Below are 25,703 nucleotides of genomic sequence, written 5' to 3' on the forward strand. Positions count from 1 at the left end.
GGCCGGGCCCGAGCCTGTGAATATTTCACACAGGAAAAGCGTGAGTACAAAGTAGGAGGGAAAGGAGAAGAGAAGGGCAGACATGAAAAGAAAACACAGAGGTTTGTCATGAGATGAGGCTTAAGTGGAAAGCAGCTGTTGTCCTTTTTCCTCCCCCTATCTGTCTCTCTTCCCCTGTCTCACATTCTAGCTCTTGCTCTCCTTCTCCCTCTCTCACTGTTTCTCTCTCTCACTCCCTCTCTTTCTCTTTCTCTCTCACAATTATATTTGTTTCTGACCAGCTACAACATTCTGGAATGACTGCCACTCTCTTTACAGCTATTTTTTCTTCCCTGTACTTGAGTCAACATACTTAAGATATGCTATGAACTTTTTTCATTTCGTTATCGTATTTGAACAGCTTTTGTGACTCCCACACACAGATTGACTCCCACACACATTTAGATATGCGTTGGCACACACACACATGCACACGAAAACACACACATATACACAAACACACATACACTGCCTGTCCACTAACAATGCACGTTAAACACGTCATATAAAAACATAATTTTATACCGAACACATGCAGGTAAACATTGCAAGTGCAAGCCACATTGTGTGTTAGTGTGTGCATCGGGAAGGTATCACATTGCAGAATCTTCTCTATCCATATATGAGAGAAAATGTGGTTTCCCCACCTCTGGAGGACTCAAGTATACCTTCTGAATTTCCTGCCAAGGAATTTGCGCAATAAACCTTGTGCTGTGATTAAACTGTAAACATAGACGCATATATAACTGCAGGTTGACTTCCTGACCGTATGTTTTTGTATATGTGTGCTCATGTCTGTGTTTTGTGTGTGTGTAAGCATGTTTAGCGTTAGTGAGGATTTTGGCACAGACATTACACACTTTTAGTCATCTTTGTGGGCCAAAGGTGACTAAATGTAGTTAAAGTATCCAGACAAACCACCAAACGGTGAGGGAGACCGTGTCGGGACCAGGTACTACAGATGGATTAGCCTGTCCCCTTTTAGTCACAGTGCTAACCACTACCTATAACAGACATGGGAAAGAAAATATACAGACGCAAACAGTTGGAGTTTCCATGTAAAAACTATTGTGATCCTTTACTTTCGAAACATGCAATCTAAGCTGCATCAACTTGCTCATTTAAACCATGGATACTCTTCACAGACAATATCATATAATATATAATAGAATACTTCAAAATACTATAAAAATATAGTGCATCAAATAGCTGAAGCTAATTTCTTATACATACAGAACAGCAATGCAGGTCATGCAATTTCTATTTTAACTCAATCCAGTACATGAGAGACATTTGACAGATCATAGGTAGTGATGAACCATCACCAACCGTGTGAAAATCTCTGTGGTATCTAAAATTAATTCTGGATTTATGAATGAAAAAGGCAATGTTTCATTCCCAAAGCAATGTAGTGTACAGTACCATAAACACATTGGCATACCTACCCATGTTGTCAGTTTTATCCGTAGTTTGGAAAAAGCGTCTGATTCATAGTTTTAGCACAAAAGGTGAATTTTAAACATGACCAATGGACTTCTCATCAGGCAGGAAGGGCGTAGTTCAACTTCCTCTTTACTATCAATATCTGTCTTATCAATTCCCACTGCAATCCCATAATGCAACAATATTCATCCATGATTCGATCTCCTTGGCTTAACTTCAATCACATTTGTTCGTTCCTACTCTCGGTGCTTCTGTGCAAAGCAAACCTCATTGTCACTATAACCAGACGCTGAACAACAACGACAAGCAAAAATTACCTGTTGCCATAACAATTGTTTGGTGTCCCGTCCTCTTGCTTACATCATCATTCCACAACTGTCTCAAGCATTTACACACCACCTCATCCACCTTGAATGACCCACACTGGGCGTGTCCTCTGTCACGAAGCCCCGCTGTGGTCCCTCTCAGACAGCAGCAGGTTGTTCAGCCTGATGACGGTGTTGGCAAAGTCGGTAAGCTCCACAAAGTCAGAGGTGATGATGTTGACACCGCCAACGCCGGGCTTCTGAGCCTCCACCCAGGTCATGATGGCAGGAAGGTTTCTGGAAGTCGAGGCGGGTCAGGGCGGACCATGAGTCAACACATGAGTTAAAATAACGAGTCAACACGCGATTCTAGCTCTGCGCTTGCAGTGGGCCTTTTGATGTTTACAATGAAAGTCTAACAATGCTAAAAATTTTATTAAAGTATATTTTTGTATATTTGTTTTGCATCTGCAAAAATAACCAGAATATGGTAACCATAACTTCAATTTTGACTTTGTTTCAAACGACAGATCAAGAAAAAACTTTTTCAGTTTTTTTTTATATGTCATCGCTCAACTCAATATTTATCGATGTTTAGCATATTACACACATCCCGTATGGAACACGTGCCAATGGGTAACAGCAGGAGAGAGACAAGGGAAACGGGATGAAGACAAAATTGGGTGGGGTGTTTTCCTGTATCTATATGTATCATCTTCAACAGCAGAACTTTCCATTTCAAACACTGTCACTCACACACACACTATCTCACACACACACACACACACACACACACACACACACACACACACACACACACACACACACACACACACACACACACACACACACACACACACACACACACACACACACACACACACACACACAAACACTCAGGAATCTCGAGAACCATAAACCATCCACAGGCTCCAATGGCAGGCAGAACAAAACCAGGAAGTCTAAATGTTTACCCTGCAATAATAAACAATCCCTGCTTCCTCGGAAGTACGAAATTAGGTGACTTCCTGTCTCGCCTCAGTATCCGTTCTGGGACTTCAGTCCTCAATGTGGGCTGTGGTTTGGTACTGGATGCCAGTAGTACAACAGTGGTGACATTAAGCTAAGCTAACATACACTCAGATCTATGCCTTTACTTTGAAGTTATACTTAGAAAAAAAAGAGAAATTATATAATGTTTTTGAGGAAAGGGGATTTCAGTCAGGACAAAAGATTATACAATGAGAAGCATTATAATTTACAAATGAATATACATTATAAGGATGTTACGTCTTATGTTAAATAGCTACTGTCACGCTACACATTACTTGTTTAGTATAAATCCATTTACACCTCCTTAACCCCTCTTAGGGCTTACTCTACTGCCCTCTATTGGCTCTACAGAGCATTGACAACAGTCAATGCTGTGCAGGAAGTGTTTGTACAAGACCTGTCTGCTTCATGTATCTCCGTGATACAAGTCATGTAGTGTATATAAATGTATACCATGTATGTTTCTTTTTAGTTTTCACTCAGGGATTGAAGATCCATTTCGGTGAACTTTCCATTGACCACACACACACACACACACACACACACACACACACACACACACACACACACACACACACACACACACACACACACACACACACACACACACACACACACACACACACACACACACACACACACAATAAAGTGTGTATAACTGACCTCTCCACCAGGTAGTTGCGTAGGCCCCACACCAGGCCTTTGGCCACGGTGTTGACCTTTGGGGTGAGGATGGCCTGGGACACGTGGAAGGAGCCCTGCTGCTGCCGCTCCTGCAGCGTGGTCTCCAGGAACTACACACAGTCACCACCAAACCACACCACACACGCCGCATATGTGGAGGGGCCGCAGCAGCACCGCTGGGGGTCTGGCCAGAGGTTGTCGCCCCTGTCCTCGCCTTTTCTTTTCATGGATACTTATATAAAAACATATAACTACAGGTCTATCACATCAACGGGGGACTCATTTGAGCTGATCACAACCTCCATTTTAGTAATAAGGGCTTCATCTTTGGGGGGTTGCTGTGGCTTTTGATTTTGGCCGTTTTTTGGTAACTCATGAATGTAAATCCCCTTTAAGTTTAACAGAAGAAATCTCAAATCATTATTTAATAACATGTGTTTGCAAGAATCCCCCTTGAAAAAAAGTGGTTCAGCCTTATTATAGTATGTATTACACCTTTGTGTCTTCATTATATATCTGTTTGTGTGTGTGTGTGTGTGTGTGTGTGTGTGTGTGTGTGTGGAAATTTTTGTGTGTGTGTATGTGTGTGTGTCTACACTGGCCTACCTTGATGAGTTTGTGTGGTTTGGTGGTGTTGGCCCAGGGTGCCGGGATCTTGTTGCCGGGCCAAATGACAGGACAGCCCTGTGCTGAAGTGTGGTGGTAGAACACTATCACCTGGAGAAACAGGTAAAGACTGTCAATCACATGAGAGGCCGCCGACTACAGAGTGAGAACACTATCATCTGGAGGGAAAGATAAAGACTGTCAATCACAGTGGAGGAAAGCCTGGGCTGCAGAGTGGTGGTAGAACACTATTCACATTATTGGAATCACTATCCATCAGCTTTGACCAGGTGGTTTTGGGCTAGCAGTTCGTTGAAATGCACCACATTGCAACTTCAATGTTTTCAAGTGTTAAACATGTTGGAGTAGTCCTCTAAACTGTATGTTCTATGTGTGGAAACTAAGTGCAACGACTGAACTGAACACTCAACTCTTCCAACTATTTATGTATCCCTTCAACTCTGTTCTCTCTTTGTCTCTCCCCCCCCCCCCCCCCCCCCCCCTTTGTTTCTAACCCTCCATTATTTTCGCCCCTGGACTTTAGTGTGTCATTCCAAACCCTCTCTCTTCCTGTTCATCCATTCTCTGTGTCTGTATGTCTCTCTCTCCTTCTCTACCCTGCCAGTAAACTGGCGATAGATAACGAGACAAGAGCAGAAAATGACTTTATAGTATCTGAGGTGTACACTTTCACAGTTTCGTATCATTCTTACACATAAACACAAACAGACACATGCACACAAACCCAAACACATGCCTACCTTTATGTAGGCCAGTGAGTCAAACACGCTAATGGTTAACTATAATCTCGTAAGGATCCACCTCTAAGACCTGTGGACCTCACACTTACTGACGGAAATAGCTCAGCATGTGTATGGCACGATAGGTCGTCTTACTCTCATAGTAACAGACATAGGTGCTTTAATTAAAGCTAGACATAAACATATATGTTTGGCGAAGAAGAAACTAACATGATTAAACATTTAGGGCAGGTGTGTTGCTCAAGGACACCACGACACTCTAGGAGGAGCAGGGGATCGAACGAGCAACCTTCCAGTTACAAGTCAACCTGCCCTACCTCCTGAACTACTACCACCCAAATGATGATGGTAACTGACTCATTGTGTCTCGATACTCTTTCTCAGCATTTATCACATTTACTATCAGAACAGCATCAGTCAGACATACTTGGGTACCAGAGTTGAGGATTCATGTTCTGACGGGTCTGTCTAGTCATACGCCACCTAACAACTGATTGACCCAATCAAACTCACATACACTGATTGACAGGCGGTCCATTTAAGACCTTCCATCTCATACACTGCAAAGTTCAGTTGGTTGAGCTGAATTTCCTCCACCACCAACCCAGCCTCAACCTGTATCATTCTGCCTTGTAACCTACAAAATTGGGTTGTGGTACCGGTTGTCAAATGCATGCTTTAAATCCTGCACTAAGAACCACCCGAAAAGAGTGAACCATAAATCAAAACTAAACTGTACGTTTCATGCAACAAATGAATAAATCTATGGCACAAGTGATTTCTGACAGAAGAGTATATTCTCTTATTACTAATTTTGGAGCTCCTTTCCATATTCAAATCCCAGTGTGGATTGTTGTGCTTTTTCTAACGAGAACATGTTGTCACCTGGTATTTCTTCTCCCAGAGGAAGTCAAGGGTGATGGTCTCCACAGGGCTGGCCCGGCACAGCTTGCTGCCAAACACCTCCTGCAGCATGCTGATGAGGTAGACATGGTGCTCCTCCTCCATAGCATAGTGGTGGTTGAAGTCCAAGAACACGACCTGGATCAATCAATCAATCAATCAATCAATCAATCAATCAATCAGTAACCATGGCAGTCTGTCTGTCATTTATCCAGATATTTATCATTTTACAAGGTTGTTTACCTCTTTCCGATGTTTGTTCAGAAACGAGTTGATATCTGACAGCCCATCCCTCACCTTAGGATAAACAAGCAGAGAGTGTGAGTGTGAGAGAGAGAGACAGAGACAGAGACAGAGACAGAGAGAGAGAGAGAGAGAGAGAGAGAGAGAGAGAGAGAGAGAGAGAGAGAGATAGAAAGAGAGAGAGATAGAAAGAAAGAGAGAGAGATAGAAAGAGAGAGGGTCAAGCCAAGTCGTTTTCACCACTGAGGGTAACTCTAACACATGTCAGAACTCCTGGACTAATCAAACAACCTTGTGTCCAAAGAGTCCATGGATGAAGTAGATCTCCTTCCCTGGCTCTCTTGGCTTAGAAGACACTCGGAGGTCAAAGTAGCGGATACCTGCATGAAGCTGCTCTCTAAAAGTCAGGTTCTACAGAGAGAGAAATAGAGGAAGAGGGGGAGGGAGGGAGGGAGGGAGGGAGGGAGGGAGAGGGAGAGGGAGAGAGAGAGAGAGAGAGAGAGAGAAACATTATGGTGAAAACAGGCATCCGTCACAATCGTTACTAATGTATTCTATTCAGTTGAGAAAAACGTTTTTATGAGCCCCTAGAACTTGTGTTCAAGAATGCCTCATGCCATTAAGAGACACAGTATGCAGGACGTCAATATTAAATCTTAAGGAACGTCAAAAATCAAAACCTCTGGAACTTTTGTTCTTTGTTTAACATCAGTGCATGTGAGTTAATTTAGTTAGTTTGCTGTTTGAGTGTGATACCTGGGTCATGGACCACTTCACCATGACCTTCTTGGCCATGTGTCTGAAGATGGTGGCCAGGTACTTGACAAACGCCTTCTGATCAGGACCCACAGGTGCCTTCACGTCCACCCAGAATGTAAACGAGTCGTGGGACCCTACCCGAGAAGTGCATATTTACAACATAGTCACATACAAAGGGAAACAAATCTACCTATAGAATAGAGACGTGGGGTTAAAACAAATTACATTGGGAGGATATGAAAATATGACACACGCTCACAGACACACTTTCTATTTTTCCTCTAATGAGGCATTTGACCTTGCACTGGGCAAATCTCAGCCCAACTTGTTTGGACTGACCTGTGGGTTAAGTGCCAATTAAGGTATTGTACTCAAATCCATATACACATGTCTACAACTAAGCTAAGCACAATAAATGGTCGATGCATGATGCACCGCGCAAAACTATTACATTAAGAAGTTACATTTAAGAGTCGGATTGGCACTGAATAAGCACTTCATCTAAATATATAGATAATATTATTAATAGTGAAATAATATTATTCTTTAATTTGTTTAGGCACCTAGACGCAACGCAATTACACATAAACAATAGCTTAATTAAATGTTGACTGGGTTGCAATCCAGTCAACACTGTTAATTGTTTTACCTGGCACAGCGAGGTATTTGAGGGGCATTGCAGTGAGCTTCGGGGACAGCGACCCCATCCAGTCCGCTCGAGCACTTCCGATGCCCGCCGGTCGTGTCTTCATGACAGGTGTGGAAGAAAATAATGTCTGCAGGGACAGTAATCTTCAGTGTCTCTGCAAGGTGAAGACATTTCCTCGCAAAATTATTCCTATTTGCGCCATCCCCCTCTTCTCGAGTATAGCAGTAGGAAAGCATGCATCTCGTGGGGTACAGGGAGCAGGACTAATAATGACAGGGATTCATCGCGCAAATACGGAAACCCGGTGAGTGGGTCTTTGCGGGGTTTCAAGCCGAGGATCTAACGAGAAGCTAATGGCCAATGGCTTTGATAATCTGCTTACACTTCCACCCCCACCCTCTCGCTTCGACTCGGTGCGTGATTTAAAAACCGTGCAGAACACACACACACACACGCACACACGCACGCACGCACGCACGCACGCACGCACGCACGCACGCACGCACGCACGCAAACACACACACACACACACACACACACACACACACACACACACACACACACACACACACACACACACACACTCGCGCATAACACGCAAACGCGCGCACGCACGCACACACACGCACACACATTAATTGAATATGGTATCGACTGTCAACAAGTCAGCACTTTACGTCATTAAATTTGACATGGCACAATGTCAATCTTTACTTTTCCTATCTTTTACTGCTCTTATTCAATTATTTGAATATCCGCTAGGCCTATATTAAAATCTCGTCTGCAATATCACAATAAAATAAAATTCGAAATGCATTAGGTTTAATAAATGGTTGAGGTCTATAAAGTTCAGTTTCAGGTCAAAGCACACATATCTGGTTTAAAAGGACGATAGGCCTTTTAACATCCCTCACGTGCAGGTGCAGCCCCCAGCTGGCCAAGAGGATGGTCGGATCCTCCTCATCATGATATTGGTCAGCAATGAACAATTAGTAGCCCCGACTGCGAAACTATAAACATAAGAGTGAAAATATAAAATGGAAATAATAAATACACACAATATGAATAATAATTAAAACAACAGAACAAAGAAGAGTAAAATGTAGGCTAAACATATATGTTGATTTTGTTTAATTTACTCATGGTTATTTTATTTTAGCTACAGATAGCCTATCTAAGACAGCTTTTAGGCTAATATAGGATTTTTATTATAAAACCAAACAACACCTCTTTCAAACTGAGGTACGCCATTCATTTTAAAACAACAAAACAGAGCCAAATTTAACTCTCATACATTCATAAATCTTTTTTTAAGTCTTGGGGATCTGCCTAATTTCAAATGGCCGAGGTCGCTTTTTAGTGCGTCTATTAATGTACTGTTCTACAACTACCCTGCAGCGCCACCTAGTGGTCAAACTGAAGGTTCCCACCTACGGGACGGGACGTCTCAAGCAGTACTACAACCAGAAACCACAACGCCCAGTGATCCTCGGTCACGTGGTCCTCCCTGGCAGCCAACCCGTTCCCCTGCTTGTGTGTACGTTTCCAAGGAGAGCAGCCATACAGTCAGACAACACGCCTGTCACTGATGATAACTCCATTTATGTTATCTGAAGGGTCGTGCGTTATCACCGGGCACAGACAACGGCCAAACAGAGGGACCCCACCCGGGAATGGTGAGTCTGAAGTTAATGTTTTAGTCAAACTGCTGCGAATGCACTATTTGGAGGAGTTGAATGGTGCAGGTCTGTCATCAAGCAGACCTCAACAAGTGCATCACTGTAACGTGAATGATTACAGTTTACTTTTTGTCTATTGCTTTTTGTTTTATACGACTCATTATTTTGGTGTTCTGTCAACAATCTGTGATTGAACTATATATTGCATATCTTGTTTATCGGTGAAATGTTTAGGCTAAACAATTGGTTCAGTTTCCCTTCTAACTCTTTACATGATTGAGTAAATGTATGTATGCTTACTGGGTTGCAAATCTCTTCCTATGTTGTTAGTACACTCTTATTTTCTGTTTAATTGACCTTGTATATCTTCTGATTGCCATGTGTCTTGGCTACACTCAAGTAATTCCGTCTAAGTCTTTTAATCCCTTGACAACAGATTGCCATTTGTGAGAGTGTAGTCAAGCATTTGGCTGCTGGCCTAATAAGCCTACTGGTTTTATCAGTAGGCCTTTATGTTCATTCAATTAATTTGATAGAAATAGCATAGATGTGTAAAGACCATTACAATCTTTAATGAGTACTCAATTGTATAACAATATAAAATAAAATAAACAAAGTGTTGTGGTCACAAGTTGCAAGATACCAACTCTGGGATAATTTAATAACGACATAATTAATGACTTTGCTGTCATTTCTAGGAAAAGGTTCCTTTCCCAGTAGACTTGAGTTGCCAAATAATTACACAATGGAATTGCTTACCCAGACAGTAATAAATACCCTTAGGACCTATTCGACAGGCCCTAAAAGACATGCGGTCAACCCTTTTCCACATTATCATCAAACCAGGATATAAATGTTCTATTTGATACCAGAGTTTGTTATTTGAATACATTACAAAACTTCAGGCATTAACCAATTAATACAAATTTGTGCAACATTACAAAAAGTTATTGATATGAAGATTGCAAACAAACATGTGTACTTCAACATGTTTGCTGAATGTTTCAATTACACAGCAGCATTACTGTAGTCCATGGCAGAATCAAATCCTATTGCAAGGCAAGCTTCTAGAAGGCAAGCTTGCTGGTAAGCATGGCTATGATGTAATGTTCTATTTACATCTCTTGTAGGCCCTAATCTACCTGGGCCTGGCTCTGTCATCTCCCTGGGGCCGCCATGTTGGAGTCTCTGACTCACTCACACGCACATAATCCATTTTACCAGCCCAGCCCGTTTAAAGGCACCCAGTGCAACTTTATGTAAACATTCAATGAAAAATAAACATTCAATTTCTAGTCTTTTTTACACGTAGTAAGTTTCAATAACTCCATACCATTACATATCGACATTCAAGGAGCAAAGATGAGACGTCGTTGTGTGGTGAGAACTGATAGAAAATCGTAAACAACAACAATCGCCGGTGGGGAGAAGCCATTTTTCCATTGACTGGAAGCCTGCTTTATTTATTGTAGGTTACAAAAAATAAAGAAAATGGCGGCATTGTTGTTGTTATCGATTTTCTATCAGTTCTCACCACACAACGACGTTTCATCTTTGCTGCTTGAATGTCGGTATGTAATGGTATGGAGTTATTGAAACTTACTACGTGTAAAAAAGACTAGAAATTGAATGTTTATTTTTAAGCCTCGAAAGTTGCACTGGGTGCCTTTAAAGTTACTGACTCAGTTGTCAGGTTATTTGATTGTGGATCTTCACTCCTGGTTAGTGTTAACCAGTTGTCTCCGTGTCGTTTGTCTCTCTTTCTCAACTGGCTCTCTCACTGTGTTTCTCTCTCTCTCACTCTGTGTGCTGTGGCTGACGTTTTTCTCCTATTCACCCAAAGGGTAGCGAGGACAGCGAGTCAACGGTCGGTTGAACCACTCCCAGACTCCAGCCAGAGAGAGAGAGAGGGGGAAACGATGGATCCGTTGCTGATCCAAGATGCCTCGTGATGACCCAAAACGCCTCATCACCCTTCCTTATCCACTCCAGAACCCCCCCTCCCCTGACCCACAAGACAAAGACTCTGAATTTGATTTGAAAGTAATAAGGAATGGGTCTTTCCAGAATCGGCCGATAGAAGAAACAAACAGCCAATGAACCAAAACCACTCTAGCTCTTTTCCGACGGTACTTTTTCCCATGAAGTGAACGAGGCCTGAGCCATGATGAACCGCTACACCACGCTGAGGCAGCTCGGGGATGGCACCTACGGCAGCGTGCTCATGGGCCGCAGCATCGAGTCCGGAGAGCTGGTGGCCATCAAGAGGTGAGCGGCCTTATGTTGTGGCGCCTGTGAGGTGTAGAGCCAAGACCCTCGATGCAATGCCTCGATGGGAAAAGCTACGGGGCTGAAACTAAAGCTAGGGATAAGATAAGATATGATTTGTCAGTCCTTGTTTACATGGTGAGATACAGTTCCTTGCAGGGGTCTGGTCGGTTGAGGGTTGGCTTTGCTCACACATAGGGAAGACTGGATTGACCCTAGCGGCATCTTGTTTAATGTCTCCATCGATGGCGTTACTTAAAATGAACCTTGTTTCCTGATTCATTCATTACAAATGCATGTCATATAACATGATCATCAAATAATTGACTTTGAAACGTTAAAAAGCTGCATCCTCCCCTGCAGTATTGTAGTCTATCTCTAGACCATGCTTTGACCAGGCCTCTGAAACAAAAGAGAACAACCAAGCAAATCTCAAAACGCTGTTGAAATGTTAGCCACACACACACACACACACACACACACACACACACACACACACACACACACACACACACACACACACACACACACACACACACACACACACACACACACACACACACTACACTAAACCACACTACTACGTACACACACTCTCGTCACCACGGAAAGCGTACTTCAGTTTACAAGCGTTTATTTCAACGGGGTCCTTTTGGACATGCATGCGTCCGGCAGGGTGGGGTCTCCATAATGGATGAGGCACCTTAGGGTGGGGGTGGGGGTGATTCCAACTAACTGGTAAGCTGCTGCTCTATGTGTAAGACTACACCTGCGGTAGGGGTGTGAGCAGGAGTGAAAGTACAGCCCAGCTTGTGTTGGGTTGCTGCTGCTGCTTCTGCTGGTCTGTGTATTTATGTGTGTGTGTGTGTGTGTGTGTGTGTGTGTGTGTGTGTGTGTGTGTGTGTGTGTGTGTGTGTGTGTGTGTGTGTGTGTGTGTGTGTGTGTGTGTGTGTGTGTGTGTGTGTGTGTGTGTGGCGAGACGAGCGCCACTGGGCGGCTGCCCGGAGAACAGGAACCAGATATTGTCGTGCTCCGTAGCACTTGCATTACTCCAAAGACAGAGGTCACTTTCGGTCTTGCACAGTGCGACCTTATGCCAGTGGTGCTCATCTTTCCTATCTAGTGTACCACTTAAAAGGTGTACCACTTAAAAGCCAAGAACCCCTTTCACAAGTTGAAAACTGAAAAAAAAAAAAATCTTTTTAAATGTTACTAAATCATTCAATCTTTCTGATTTACCAAACTTGAAAGTCATTATTTAGATTTACAGAATTTTATTAAGGTGCAATTCCAATTCAACTATTCAATAAAAATGATTATACAATTGTTCATAACCAATATTAAAACAAAAGAAAATTGACTATTTTTCTAATTTGTTTTTTAGTACCCTCTGCAATCCTTCAAAGTACCTCTAGGGGAACCCCCATTTGTGGAACACTGCCTTATAAAATCTTGTCACGTGTCTGTTATTATGTGTAACAGATTACCATCACTGACACACACATTATGTAATTTCACTCATTAATATTAATTTTAAACCTTCAACAGTGTACGGACTGGCCACGGCTGTAAGAGTTTCTGGATGAAAGAGACACCTGTCATTGAGTTATCAAAGCAGTTTAACACGACCAGCGCGTTCTCAGGTTACAGACCCAATGCCGGGAATGTTCCTGATGAAAAGAAAGAAATAAGCTGAAATCCGAGGCGCTGGGTTTTGCATTATTGATGTGGAGGCCCAATGACATTTATGCAAAGACATGAGTGTGATGTATAAGCCCTGTCTTCATCATGGCCTCTGTGTTGTGTAGGATGAAGAGGAAGTTTTACTCATGGGAAGAGTGCATGAACTTGAGAGAAGTCAAGGTAGGAATCTCTGGCGGAATGGAGCATTAATTGTGGAATTGTGCCTGCTGTTTAATTTATTAATATTTTTTTTATCTATTATTTTAATTACCATTATTCGCAGTAGTAGTAGTGATAGCTGTAGTAATATATATATATCCTTTACTTTGTCTATATATATATATATATATATATATATATATATCACATTAGTCAGAGTATTGGGTAACATTTTCCAGGCACCTGCATTGAATTTCATTTTCCTGTGTGGCAGTCTTTGAAGAAGTTGAACCATGCCAACGTGGTGAAACTAAAGGAGGTGATCAGAGAGAACGACAACCTTTACTTTGTCTTTGAGTACATGAAGGAGAACCTCTACCAGCTCATGAAAGACAGGTAAAATGAAATGAAAAACAGAACCACTCCTCTGCATATTATACACAGAATACACTAAACCTAACTTTGGTCTATTGGCAGAGACAAAGGGCAAAAGCGCATCCATGTTAAGGCATGAAATACACCCTTTTTAAACTACCACTTAACTTTAAACAATTATTTTGATCATGTTGGCTGCACGTTTGCCTGTACAATGTCCTTTTCAGGATGAAGAAGGGCTGTGATCCAATCCAACAATGATATCATAATGCTTTCATAAATGTACATGTACATCTGACGCAGTTATGGCCTAAGAGTCTGATTTGAGTGTTGTTGGAAAAACCAACGTCCCGTCAGCTTTTTAAAAATCATTTTGTCCGTCACTTTTCTTATGCAAACTGTCTTTTGCTTTTCAACCACAGCCAATAAATCACCAATAAGCACGCACGTTTATGCTTACAAACAAAGCTATTAATTGATGTGCCCATTCGTGAGAACCCTCACAAGATATCTATAATATTTTTTGTTTATGTTTGCAGAAACAAATTGTTCCCAGAATCAGTGATCAGAAACATAAGCTTTCAGATTTTACAAGGCCTGTGTTTTATGCATAAACACGGTAGGTGGCGCTGTTGTTCACCTGTCGCAGACATACGAGAGTGGGGAGCACACACTACGAGATAAGATAATCATCTGACCCAACCGTTACACTCATTACGCTCTCACCAGAAATGGAGAAGCATGTACATCTTCACAATCAATATCTTTGAGCATGTACTGTGTATTTTCTTTTTGAATGGAACTAAAGTTAAGGTCCGCTGCTTGAAGCTTGTTTGGACCACTAGGAGGAGATAGTTTCCCAAGAAGAAGTCAGTACTGCAATAAAACAAATATTTAACAAACAAAAAAACATAACTTTATCAACTGGCTTCATTAACAGCTACTCAGTCGACTGATTCTGTTATGCTTAGTGCAGGTGAAGTCAACATGTTCTTGTAGTTGGTGAACCCTCTGCAACTCTCTTATGTCAGCAATCCCGCCTAACTCTGTGGGTGGAAGGTGGGCCGGTACTGCGCTGGTGAATGGATGTGTGGATCACACACATGTATGTACGCATTTATAATGCAACCAAAAGGGAGAACTATGAAGGCTTGTCCTACGCAACGAGGGCAAGTGAATTCTGCCCAGGAAACACAGGACGTAATTGAAGTTTGTGGTTGCCTTATACATGTCAAGGTTCAAATCTTGTAATGGAATATGCATGTACTTTTCCCCACGCTGTCCCTGTCCTTTAAACTAATTTATCTTTCTATTTTTCTCTTTTTCTTCTTCCTTTCTTTCTCGGTTTCGGTTTCCATCCTTTTACTTGCCGCCATCTTGCCTGCGCTTAGGGAGAATAAGATGTTCACAGAGAATGAGATTAGGAACATCATGTTTCAAGTGATTTCTGGGTTGGCTTTTGTGCACAAGCATGGTAAGACGCTTCGCTCTGTCATTCATTTGCCTCTGTAATATCGTTTTTACCATTAAGCGTGCTTCCATTTGAATGACTTCTGTTGCAAAGTAGTCTTCGCTGCTTGTGATGTCTCCCTGACTTGTACCTGTGTGAAGAGTGTGTGACAGAAGTGTGCGCATGGAGAGTGTATTCAGCTTTGGTTGTTAAACCAAATTTGTTATAAGCATGGCACAAAGTGGGCTTTTCTAACATAATGCATTGGTCGTGCTGCCAGGTTTCTTCCACCGGGACATGAAGCCAGAGAACCTGCTGTGCATGGGGCCGGAGCTGGTCAAGATCGCAGACTTTGGCCTGGCCAGAGAGATCCGCTCCAGGCCTCCGTACACCGACTACGTCTCCACCAGATGGTAACGGAGCTCCACTTTGCATGCTCCAAACACCACATTTTTTATGTATACACAGTATATATTATTTTACTTGAATCTTATTTAAAGCCTATGGGATGTAAGGCACAGGGAATGTTATGTTATTTTATACATTCTAAGAAAGTTTCTTATAGGAAACAGGCTGTATGAAGACATTTATTTTGTGTGTGAGGGGAGTTTTATAAATGGAGTGTTATTTGGTTTGCTCACGGCAGCATGTTGGTTCTCTCTCTCCCTTTGTCTACCTCTCCCTCCCTCGCTCCCTCTCTCTCTGCAGGTACCGTGCTCCAGAGGTGCTGCTCAGGTCCTCCACCTACAGCTCTCCCATCGACATGTGGGCGGTGGGCTGCATCATGGCCGAACTATACACCCTCAGACCTCTGTTCCCTGGCAACAGCGAGGTGGACGAGATCTTTAAGATCTGCCAGGTCCTGGGCACCGTCAAGAAGGTGGGGGTCTCAGCGTTGGTTTTGATATGCCCACGCTTTTGTAAAGTGGAAAACTGAAGCTAAAGTCGAAAGAAAAGTGAGGTGCAGCTAATGATGCAGCCCGTGCATAGGAAGACCACCCTCACCAAATATGGTCATGATGGTGAAGCCATGATCAGGGGTTTGAAGGAATAATATTAATGCAATGAATTTGCATAAACTCTGCCGGATTGATGGCCTATACAGTTGGGCGTGTCAATTTGGAAAAGTAACTTTTCAGCAGAGACAATTCATTCATGAAAATGTTTGTACAGAGTCGTCTTCGGTGCCATCAAATGTGATGCACAACTCTGGTCTCTGAGTTATTAATGACTAATGGTCTCAAAGCCAAGCTCTAGTACGGTCCAAATAGATCACAGAATGTCTCCACAGAAGATTTTCAAATGTGCGTGATTTTTTTTTTAATGACGTCATAGCGTGTATATTTTCTCACAGTACCTTCCTCCTCCTCTCCTGCAGTCCGACTGGCCGGAGGGCTACCAATTGGCTTCGGCCATGAGCTTCCGCTTCCCCCAGTGCGTGCCCACCCACCTGAAGACGCTCATCCCCAACGCCAGCAGCGAGGCCATCGCCCTGATGAGGGACATGCTGCAGTGGGACCCCAAGAAGAGGCCCACGGCGGTGCAGGTGAGACAGGGGGAGACGCACGCCGGCTGTCAGAGTGGGCGGTCGGAGACGCGGTGACAGCGGCCACTCTGCAAGTTAAAGGCCTCCGCTCATAATGCCCCCCCTTCATTCCCATGGTAATCTGTCCGTTTGAATGCCTTTGATAGGGAGTATGATCCACAGGTCCTCCGCGGGGTAGCCCAAACAAACGCAACAATAAGGCTCTCTCGGCGTTTGCATGCGAAAGGGTGCATTGTTGTTAGTGTTTCTGGGCCATTTGCATCACTTAAAAAGCTGTTTGCTAATAAGGTTTGTTGTTACTCCAAATCGTCTAATAAAAGTAAGTGGTAAAAACGCTTAATACAATGTATGACATAACAGCATTCATTGCATATATTTATATATGCTACTAGTATCAGACTACAGCAGGATAATACTGTGAAATGTAATTTAACGTTTTTAATTTGGTTTTATCGCATATTCCATCTTCTATGTCAGACACCTGTTCCCAGAACTGCGTCAAGCTAATCATCTAAAGTGTTTCCTAAGCCTAAGCCAGCTCCCCGGTCACATGACCTCCCTGGTCACATGGGGCCAGTTAATCAGCTGGTTCTCAGTTCTCAGGATCAGCATCGGTGACTCATGAGCAATTGGATATGAAAAGCTGTAATTGCATATATCCTGCTGTGAGTGTGAGTCAGGGATCTCGTTGTTTGTCGTTTTACATCACCCTGTGCTAATGGCCTTCAGGGGGCATTTAAATTCTGCCAAGGTCACGAATTATTCCAAGAATACAACTATATAATGGAAAATGACGGTTTCACCTTCACTTTGAAAACAGGGGTTTAAGGAGCCATTTCCTCTTGTGCACACGTCACCACGTGTGTTCAACCAAAAGGAACACACTGAACACTCAAGACGCTTGCACCATCCTAAACACGCTGAACAATGTTAACTTAGCATTTCATCCCAATCTAAAAACCCCTTCCCTTTTCCCCGGTCCCTCCCCTCGGCTGTGGGTCCAGTCGCTGCGGTACCCCTACTTCCAGGTGGGCCAGGTGCTGGGATCCCAGAGCCAGGAGGCACGGAAGGTCAAAGCCAGGCCTCAGTCCCCGAACGAGGTCCAGCCGGCCAAGGTGACCCCCCAGCTGTATTCCTCCCCAGAGTCCAAGGCCTCGTCCACCTCCTCCACCCGGTCCCTCAACAGTCACCCCCAGCAGCCCCCCCAGCAGAGCCAGCAGCCACACCACGCCCCCCACCAGCAGCCGAACCAACCCCCCCAGCAGCAGCCCCCGCAGCAGGTCCCCGTGTCCCAGGCCGAGCCCAAGCACGGAGACCCTGGCCACCATACGGTACGGCTCTACTCCGTCAGGGCATGTTCTCGCTCGGTTTGAACCCAAGGGCTTGTTGTTATTTGGCGCCAAACCACTATTGGATGATTGGCTCGGATTTGGACAAGTACATCTTTCAATGGAAGGGTGATTTTGTAGTGAGACTAGTTTAATAAAGGATAAGGGGAGGGATGCTGTAGACTAGGGGCTAAGGGGTCTGACCCCCCCCCCCCGCAGCCAAAAGTTCATCAAATCCTCCTATCCCCGTTTCACATCATCAACCTGGATGTCCCCTAGTTACGGTACTGATTGCCTACATCATAAACCATTGCAGATCTAAAAGAATGTCCATCCTATTTGGGGCTAAGACCCCCTACAGGTTGAATCCGAGAATCCCCCCGTGGGCCAGGTCTTTACTGTTTAAATAACGGATGGGGTAAGAAAAGGACTGCCTGGATCTGAATTGTTAAGACTCAGTATTTTATTATTAAGAGACTGCATTATAATATCTGCATTATGATTCCACTCTCCATTAAATAAATAAAGCATTAGTTTGAGAGCTGAATTGACAGTGGCCCTGATAACTGAAGATGGTTCCAGGTGATGGACTCCAGTGTCTCGTTCCTTCCCAGAAGGCGGCGGCGGCGGCGGTGGTCAGTGAGAACGGCGGGGCGGCGGGGGCGGGGCCACTGAAGAGCGGCCGCCGGCGCTGGGGCCAGACTGGGGTCCGCGCCGCCGACAGCTGGGACGAGTCGGACCCCACGGAGGCCGCCGTCCCCCACTCCAAGAGGCCCAGCCTGGGGCACGTGGAGGAGGAGGGGAGGCTGAAGGAGCAGCCCCGGCAGTGAGTTCCTCCCTCTGGGACCCGTGTGTACCTCCGTTGGTCACACACGCGTGTGTCAATGGACACATTATCCCTGGAATGACACGCACGCACACAAACACACACACACAAGCACACACACACACACACACACACACACACACACACACACACACACACACACACACACACACACACACACACACACACACACACTCAATCGCTCACTGTCTCTCTTTTATTGGATCATTGTCCGTCAAAAATCGTCTATCTATAATCCATACATATTATTTTATTTTATTATTTTACATTCAACACCTTTCTCCGGCCATCCGTCTTTAATTAGAGGAGATCCTGTAAATCGGTCTGACTTTCCTTGGATTTCCTCGACCGCTGGATTGAAAGTATGTTTTGATTTCTTCTCCTTCTCACAGGCCTAGAGAGCAGAAGCCATTGTATTCCTTCAGCACAGTTACCAAGCTACCCAGCAATATCAAGGTCGGCCAAATAGACGCCAGTGTCCCCGTGTCTTCTGCGCGACAGCACTATCTCAGCCAATCAAGATACCTGCCAGGTAGGGAGCACTGCGTCACAAAACAAAAATACATCGTAGTGGAGCCACTGGTGTGTATGAACACAATTGTAGACATCTAATATATTATCATTGTAATTGTGAATTAATAGATTAAATAGATATAGGCACATAGAACATTAGTTAATGGCCAAAATGCTCTCCATAGATAGATATTGTTCTCAGTTTGTGTACATTTTGTCTGAAGGTATGGAACCTAAAAAGAAATGCCCTCCCCTTGAGAAGCACTTTGGCCTCCGGCTTGTGTTAAGTTTCAGTGTTAAGAAAGCGGTGCATGACCACATGACCTGTGTTGCTCAAGGGTTGATAGGCAAGAACCAGCCTTCCAACGTGGACAAGGAGCTGAGCGGTGCCACCCTCCGGGACCTATGGGACAACTCCAGCAACGTGGTGGCCAAACCTCTCGCTCCTATTGGTGGAGGTGTATCGGTCCACAGAGCCAATCAAGGTAAGGCGCCATCTGAATTATATAGACAGGCGATGTTTGTTCTGTATGGAAAAAAGGCTGTGCAGAAAAAACACATTTGTACTGCAGTGTTTCCATTCCATTGCCATGCATGGCAGGATTCTGGAAACTTTTACTTTAACTACCACCACACAATTAGCTACGGCCTGTAAGTTAATCAAACGGCAGTCCCCAGGTTGCCCAAGCACAATTCATTGAACCACTCTGGTGTCCAGGTGCAGAGCAGAGGGCGGCTATTTTTACATTGCAACGAGGAGCGTTAATAATGAATGGATCCTGGTTATCCCTGTTGTGTCCTATCGTACTCCGACGCCGAAGCCTCTTAGGGTTACCTGGCCTTGAATAATTTGACACTTCTTGTGTCCACCTAAATGCTAATGACGCGGCTAATGTGTTGGACTGAATGATCAGTGGTAACGGGGGCCAGGAACAAAGCGCTTGTTTTGAGTGCACTTAAAGAGGCCAGGGCTCCGGGAGCAATGGCAGTACCTGTATAATTCATTTGTCATGTAGACCGATACACAATATGTGCCCATGCTGTGCTGCTTCTCCCGGCGTCTCCTTCACTCTGTCTGCGTGCCTCCGCTCCTTGTTTCACTCCTTCTTCTTCTGCTCCTGTCCCTCCCTCCGCATTTCTTATTCATGAGATTAAGACTGTTGGTGTAAGATCAAGTGTCTCTTCATGGGCCCCTGGGGGGGGGGGCCTTCAGCCACCACTGTTTGTTTTAGATGTGGGGCCCATTCATTCCATTACTTATTTCTTCTCATTCAACTGTTTTAATTTTTAATGTTAAGTATTACACGGACCTGGGCGGCAAATACGTTCTTTCAGCGCTTTGCGAGAAAGACTGACGGGCGTTCCAAATGCCATTGCATTCCTTTAAGGGTTTCTGAAAGAAAGTCATACACCTCCCCTATTCCCCCTGCGCCCTTCCTTCAGTTGTCTTGCGTTTACTTTTCTGTCTTTCTTTGTGTTTTCTTCACCCCTTGCATGCGTCCCTCCCTCATCTCACTGTCGTCGCTACGAGGGTAGAAGAGGGGGCCAGTAAGTCACTGGAAAGCACGGCAGAGAAAACGGTTGTTAAGGAGAGAATACTGGAGAAAATTGATCCCTGCAAAGGTATTTCCGTAGCAAGCGGTTGCCAGTTCCCCAACCTGTCCCGTAATGACTAGCCATAGCTACAGTATAATTGTCGTTATATTATTCCATTGCCAACACCGGCTTCAAAACCAACATGTTAATGAACTTTACACCACGTGTCATTGGCAGTCGTTGAGCACATCATGGCTGAATCGTTGAGGTAATATTAACCGGGGGTAAACAAACTTTGTATTGATTGAGCGCTCGCGGTAGCCCAGGGGCGAAGGCAGATAAACTAACAACCGGCATGGCAGTTGGTGTAACAGACTTGAGGTGGGGAGGGGGGGGGGGGGGGGGGGGGGGGGTTGGGGGGGAGTTGGTTTTCAACCAACTGGTTACCATGCGAAAGAGGGGCAGGGAGCTGGAAACCCCTGCTGTTGTCCCCTAATACACACGCTATGCCGAGAACTAAGAAAACCCAGAGGCTAAACTGAGGCTGAATTTGAGAAGAATCGAAATCTCCCGCAAAGGGGAACAATGACACATTTGACTAATTATACTGATAACCATCCACGACCAACGGTGGACCACAGTGGATCGAAGGCGTTGCTTGCCCACTTGAATGACTTCAATCACGTATTTATCCGTCCTGTCAAGCCTTTATTATTACTTGTGTCACAAACTGCGGCAAACAGTAGCCTCTCCCTCTGGCGAGGGGTGTTCATGTGAATTCTTATCTCTGTCAAGCGTTAAGATTCATGCCCATGAATTTAGAAACACCCCACTACTGTGTGTGTGTGTGTGTGTGTGTGTGTGTGTGTGTGTGTGTGTGTGTGTGTGTGTGTGTGTGTGTGTGTGTGTGTGTGTGTGTGTGTGTGTGTGTGTGTGTGTGTGTGTGTGTGTGTGTGTGTGTGTGTGTTTAGACTTATATCAACTTAACATATCTCCCATGGATGTATGATGTTTGTTTTGCATATTATAACTACCTTTTTACATTAAACCAAATATCTCATAGTAGCTCAAATAGATAGATAACATTTTTATATACACAATATATATACAAATGTTCCTAATCCTGAAGAGGCTTTTTCCCAATCCGGTCTGTCGTTTAGGGAACTTTGTGAGCACCAAGTACAACCTCTCCGGCGGTTACATGCCCTCCTTCCAGAAGAAGGAGGTGGGGTCTGTGGGCCAGAGGATTCAGCTGGCTCCCTTGGCCGGCCAACACACAAGTAGGTCTTCACCTCCTCCATGTTTATCTCTTGAGTCGCCCGCAAAAGAAAACTGTGGCCATAGGGTAGTCTTCTCAAGGCTATTGACATTTCTGCTGTTATTGTCTCAGGAATGGAGTTGGGCATCTGTCATTCATATTTCTACTTACTCATTTCTTTAAAGTTGATCTTAGCCCAACTTGGACCTCCATAGAGCAGCCCTGATCACTCTTTCAGCTTTACACTGTTCTCTATCGACTCACTCTCCAGCTCTCATTCAGATCCTTCACTGTGCTGTACTTTACTCTGACACTTCTCCACTTGCTTCACCCTCTTTCAGTAAACCTTTCTTCCTCTCCTGAAATTAAAAAAGATAAAAGCAAATCTGCCAAGGCCAAGCCCACATCCAACTCCTCTATGGGTGAAAGTCACGAAGGTAAAGACTAAGATATAACTCTTAGTGTAACTCAGTTTTTACGTCCTTGTGGACAGTAGTCAAACTGAACTAAAGCCGGTGTCTCGTGCCATGGATTCGATTGACTGACTGACTGGTGTGATCTTTTAGACTACGAGGGGTGGAAGAGGAGGACGGACCGAACTCAGGTGAAGGGGAGCGGCTATGCAGCGCTGGGGAAACCTTCCGGAAACCTCCTGACCCGGGCCACCACTGTACAGCCGGTCCACGGCAGGGTGGACTGGACGTCCAAATATGGGGGAAATCGGTAGCCCGACGGAGGGGACCGAGGCGGCTGCCTCCACTCGCTGTTGGGGGTTTAGCGAGGTCTGAGTCACTTTTGGGGCACAAAAGGAGTTCCTGCTGCGTTGCTGAATGCACCTTTTATTCTCTGAGTTGGACCAGAGTTAATTTTTTTTCCTCCAAATTGTATTAACTGTACTTTTATAAAAACAGATTCTAGATATCATATAAGCAACTCCATATACATCTCAATCATAATCCTCCGTTCATCTTCGTAGAAATTCTAATATTTCACCCAATTTGTCCTTTAATGTTTTTGAGGAAGTCCTTTCCACGATTCCTCACATGCTGGCACTTTTTTATGGTGTAGCTGGATACAATATTTGCAGGAACTATGATCGTGTGCTTTGGTCATTTGGTCAACTTGGGAGATCAGGTGGTCAAATCTAAATAGGGGAGTGGATAGGCAACATGGTTGGCCTATTGAAGTCTATTAGTGGCCAGAAATTCTTCATACATTTGTGTTCATGGTCAAAGGTCGTTTTGTATCTGAAGGGTTTTTAGTTGTTTTGCTCATCGAAATGGCATCAGAGAAGGGTCATACCAATGCTAGGCCATAAAGATCATCTTTGCATTGAAAGTGATCATTTCCTGTTCTACTACATTCTTTTCAAATAATGGCAAGTTAATTTGTATGATTCAGTAAATAAACGTAATTTTGTAAACATTTTACAATATACCAGAGTTTGTGTCCTTTTTAACCAAAAAATACACGGTACTATATAAACACGATTTGTTTATTCATCAACTTAATTATTTTTTTACAAAACACATGCAAAGCATATAAACAATATTAGCGAGTGTTGACAGGCTGATCCTGAAGATATTGCAGAGTGGATTTCAAGTGAAAACTTTCCATAGCAGTAGAAATCACTTTAGGAGTCCTGGGGTTTCTGAAGCAACGCCATGCTGAGCTTCCCCATCATCAGAAGACTAAGAAAAATAACAAAAAGAGTAAAACAAACTTTTAGGGCACAAGGAGCCATACATTTCCAGGTAAAATTGGTCTTCGTTTCAAAGCAGCAATTAACAGTCACAGTATAGCTGGGAGCACCCAAATATAATTTACAAAAAATGCAGTGTATGAGAACTCGGAATATAAAAACCAACATACATGCAACATGTATATCACATGCATGTGAATCATGCAGATTCCCCATGTGATATTTACCATGGTGAGACTCAATCCCAATGTGTATGGTTGTTACTGAGTGGTTAAAGGAGGGTTGTTAATCACATGGTTACCTTGCTCCAGCGACCAGACCAGCGGGCATGAACTTCCTCGACCCGTAGAACCTCTTTCCCATGACGCCTGTCAGCGCTCCAGACGTAGCTGATAACGTAGAATTAAAAACATAGAGAAATGCGATTACACCTTATTTGAAACCGAAGAAGTAAAAAAAGAATACCCCCCACACATCAATACAGAGAACATATGTTAGCTTGCTTACCGAGGGAGATCCAGATGTCAGTAGGGTCCTTGGACACCTGATAAGCACCGAGGCCGGCAAGCCCACCGAAGACTAGACCAGCGGCCAGGGAGGGCACGCTGCCTGGGCAGAGTCAAGGACAGCAGCAGACGCTTAGATGAAGTGGACAAACTTCAGGGGAACACGATCTCACAACACACGTAAAAGGCCTATATAGGGAGATAATTAAAAGGTTATATATGACCAATTTAAATAAATACTAACCTGCTTTGACGTAGCCCATTACCCCCCCGGAGGCGACCAGGGCTGCGTACCCATATCCTACCCAATCAACAGACATGTTTGACACCTGTCAAACAGAATAAACATTTTTTAGTTTCATTCCATTATGTATACAAAGTAGCCTACTCTTGTCTTGAGGCTAATTATGAACAACTAGAGCTCAATTTGTAAATTCTGAATAATCTTGAGTATGGCCTGTGCGTGCTACACTACTATGCACTCACAGTTGCAAACACATTGATAAGCCTGTCTGACTGCCCCGAAACCACACAGCCATTACAGAAAACCAACTGTGCAACCAAGATACTAGGTAACATCGTTGCACACACACAATGCTTTCAGAATGCATCAGTTTTTCAGAATGCATCAGTTATCCAAACCATTTCAATGTCTACAGAAAGGAGGGTCTTTCTGATGTAAGAGGCAAGAGCAATGAGGTGACATAAGACAGCAATAGCTTGCCGCCACGGGGAACAACACACAAATAAACAGACACAGCCAATCTACATTGAGTAAACATTGCTAATTATCGATGCATGAGTTATCTCAAGGTCATATTATTAAATTACCAGCGTGCGTACTGGCTCTCACCTGTTAAGCCCCAGTTTGTCCTTTACTGGTCCTTTCGCACTGGTTCTTGCTCTCCGCCGGTCATATATCTTTGCTGCACACATCCCCGCCGGAAAGGGGCTGGAGAAGTGCACTATGGATAATGAAGTCTCCTCATTTAGAGGCATAGATTGCTTCCAAACCATGAACCCTCAAACACTCTTCCTTTTTAGGGAATGTGCCTACATGTGCTAACCCTAACCCTAAAATAATTAAATTTTATTTTACGTTAATGAAATATAAAGAACAGGAGCATATCTTCCAAAAATTAATACAGCTATGAATTTATATCAACACACGATGGCGCTACAGGACTACATTTTGTTTTGTTTATGCGGTGGAGCGCATCAACTATTTTTCTTCCTCAGTCTCCGCAAGCGCGTGCGCGTGCACGGACTTCATTGTCACATACGCGCGTCAATCAAGAACATCTTGATTGACATAGCACTCAGCATGATAATTGTGTGAGAAATAGCATTCAAAACGTCAATTTCGTATTTATTTTATTATAGGCCTATGACTGATATGGGGTTATGT

At 43.9% G+C, this 25,703-nt stretch overlaps 3 protein-coding genes across 12 annotated transcripts; 1 reads left to right on the forward strand and 2 right to left on the reverse strand.

Moving 5' to 3' along the window:
• Nucleotides 1-1,084: 1,084 nt before the first annotated feature.
• On the reverse strand, nt 1,085-7,815 carry plcxd2 (phosphatidylinositol-specific phospholipase C, X domain containing 2). The gene is made up of 8 exons (XM_060044410.1): nt 7,446-7,815; nt 6,794-6,930; nt 6,329-6,448; nt 6,038-6,091; nt 5,777-5,932; nt 4,131-4,241; nt 3,504-3,634; nt 1,085-2,084 (listed from the first exon to the last, which is right to left on the reverse strand). The coding sequence occupies exons 1-8, from the start codon at nt 7,546-7,548 to the stop codon at nt 1,922-1,924; spliced, it is 975 nt and encodes a 324-aa protein (XP_059900393.1). The 5' UTR covers nt 7,549-7,815; the 3' UTR covers nt 1,085-1,921.
• Nucleotides 7,816-8,956: 1,141 nt separating this feature from the next.
• mak (male germ cell-associated kinase) lies at nt 8,957-23,522 on the forward strand. 9 transcript variants are annotated; one of them, XM_060045018.1, is made up of 16 exons: nt 8,958-9,121; nt 10,973-11,392; nt 13,201-13,255; nt 13,509-13,630; nt 15,001-15,083; nt 15,340-15,472; nt 15,768-15,939; nt 16,438-16,605; nt 17,610-17,936; nt 18,548-18,759; nt 19,173-19,312; nt 19,632-19,778; nt 20,830-20,916; nt 21,990-22,109; nt 22,429-22,524; nt 22,654-23,522. In XM_060045018.1, exons 2-16 carry the CDS (start codon nt 11,289-11,291, stop codon nt 22,812-22,814), a joined length of 2,127 nt encoding a protein of 708 aa, XP_059901001.1. In that variant the 5' UTR covers nt 8,958-9,121; nt 10,973-11,288; the 3' UTR covers nt 22,815-23,522. The 9 variants fall into 9 exon arrangements, with proteins under 9 accessions (XP_059901009.1, XP_059901001.1, XP_059901000.1 ...); XM_060045017.1 differs by having other exon boundaries at nt 8,959-9,121; nt 10,968-11,392; XM_060045019.1 differs by having other exon boundaries at nt 8,959-9,121; nt 10,968-11,392; nt 18,551-18,759.
• Nucleotides 23,523-23,568: 46 nt separating this feature from the next.
• On the reverse strand, nt 23,569-25,279 carry tmem14ca (transmembrane protein 14Ca). 2 transcript variants are annotated; one of them, XM_060045028.1, is made up of 5 exons: nt 25,149-25,279; nt 24,540-24,624; nt 24,297-24,398; nt 24,091-24,178; nt 23,569-23,778 (listed from the first exon to the last, which is right to left on the reverse strand). In XM_060045028.1, exons 2-5 carry the CDS (start codon nt 24,613-24,615, stop codon nt 23,721-23,723), a joined length of 324 nt encoding a protein of 107 aa, XP_059901011.1. In that variant the 5' UTR covers nt 24,616-24,624; nt 25,149-25,279; the 3' UTR covers nt 23,569-23,720. The 2 variants fall into 2 exon arrangements, with proteins under 2 accessions (XP_059901011.1, XP_059901010.1); XM_060045027.1 differs by lacking the exon at nt 25,149-25,279 and adding an exon at nt 24,782-24,917.
• Between the last annotated feature and the right edge of the window lie 424 nt (nt 25,280-25,703).

The sequence above is a fragment of the Gadus macrocephalus genome, chromosome 23, assembly GCF_031168955.1.
Source record: "Gadus macrocephalus chromosome 23, ASM3116895v1".
NCBI lineage: Eukaryota > Metazoa > Chordata > Actinopteri > Gadiformes > Gadidae > Gadus > Gadus macrocephalus.

Coding starts and splice junctions, on each gene's coding strand:
- plcxd2 (XM_060044410.1), bottom strand. CDS start 7,548: ATGAAGACACGACCGGCGGGCATCGGAAGTGCTCGAGCGGACTGGATG. Junction 6,931..7,445: donor CAAATACCTCGCTGTGCCAG/GTAAAACAATTA, acceptor CTTCTCGGGTAG/GGTCCCACGACTCGTTTACA. Junction 6,092..6,328: donor ATGGACTCTTTGGACACAAG/GTTGTTTGATTA, acceptor GTTTATCCTAAG/GTGAGGGATGGGCTGTCAGA.
- mak (XM_060045018.1), top strand. CDS start 11,289: ATGATGAACCGCTACACCACGCTGAGGCAGCTCGGGGATGGCACCTAC. Junction 22,110..22,428: donor CTTGGCCGGCCAACACACAA/GTAGGTCTTCAC, acceptor ACCCTCTTTCAG/TAAACCTTTCTTCCTCTCCT. Junction 22,525..22,653: donor TATGGGTGAAAGTCACGAAG/GTAAAGACTAAG, acceptor GTGATCTTTTAG/ACTACGAGGGGTGGAAGAGG.
- tmem14ca (XM_060045027.1), bottom strand. CDS start 24,874: ATGTTACCTAGTATCTTGGTTGCACAGTTGGTTTTCTGTAATGGCTGT. Junction 24,625..24,781: donor TTATCAATGTGTTTGCAACT/GTGAGTGCATAG, acceptor TCTGTTTGACAG/GTGTCAAACATGTCTGTTGA. Junction 23,779..24,090: donor GGTCTGGTCGCTGGAGCAAG/GTAACCATGTGA, acceptor TATTTTTCTTAG/TCTTCTGATGATGGGGAAGC.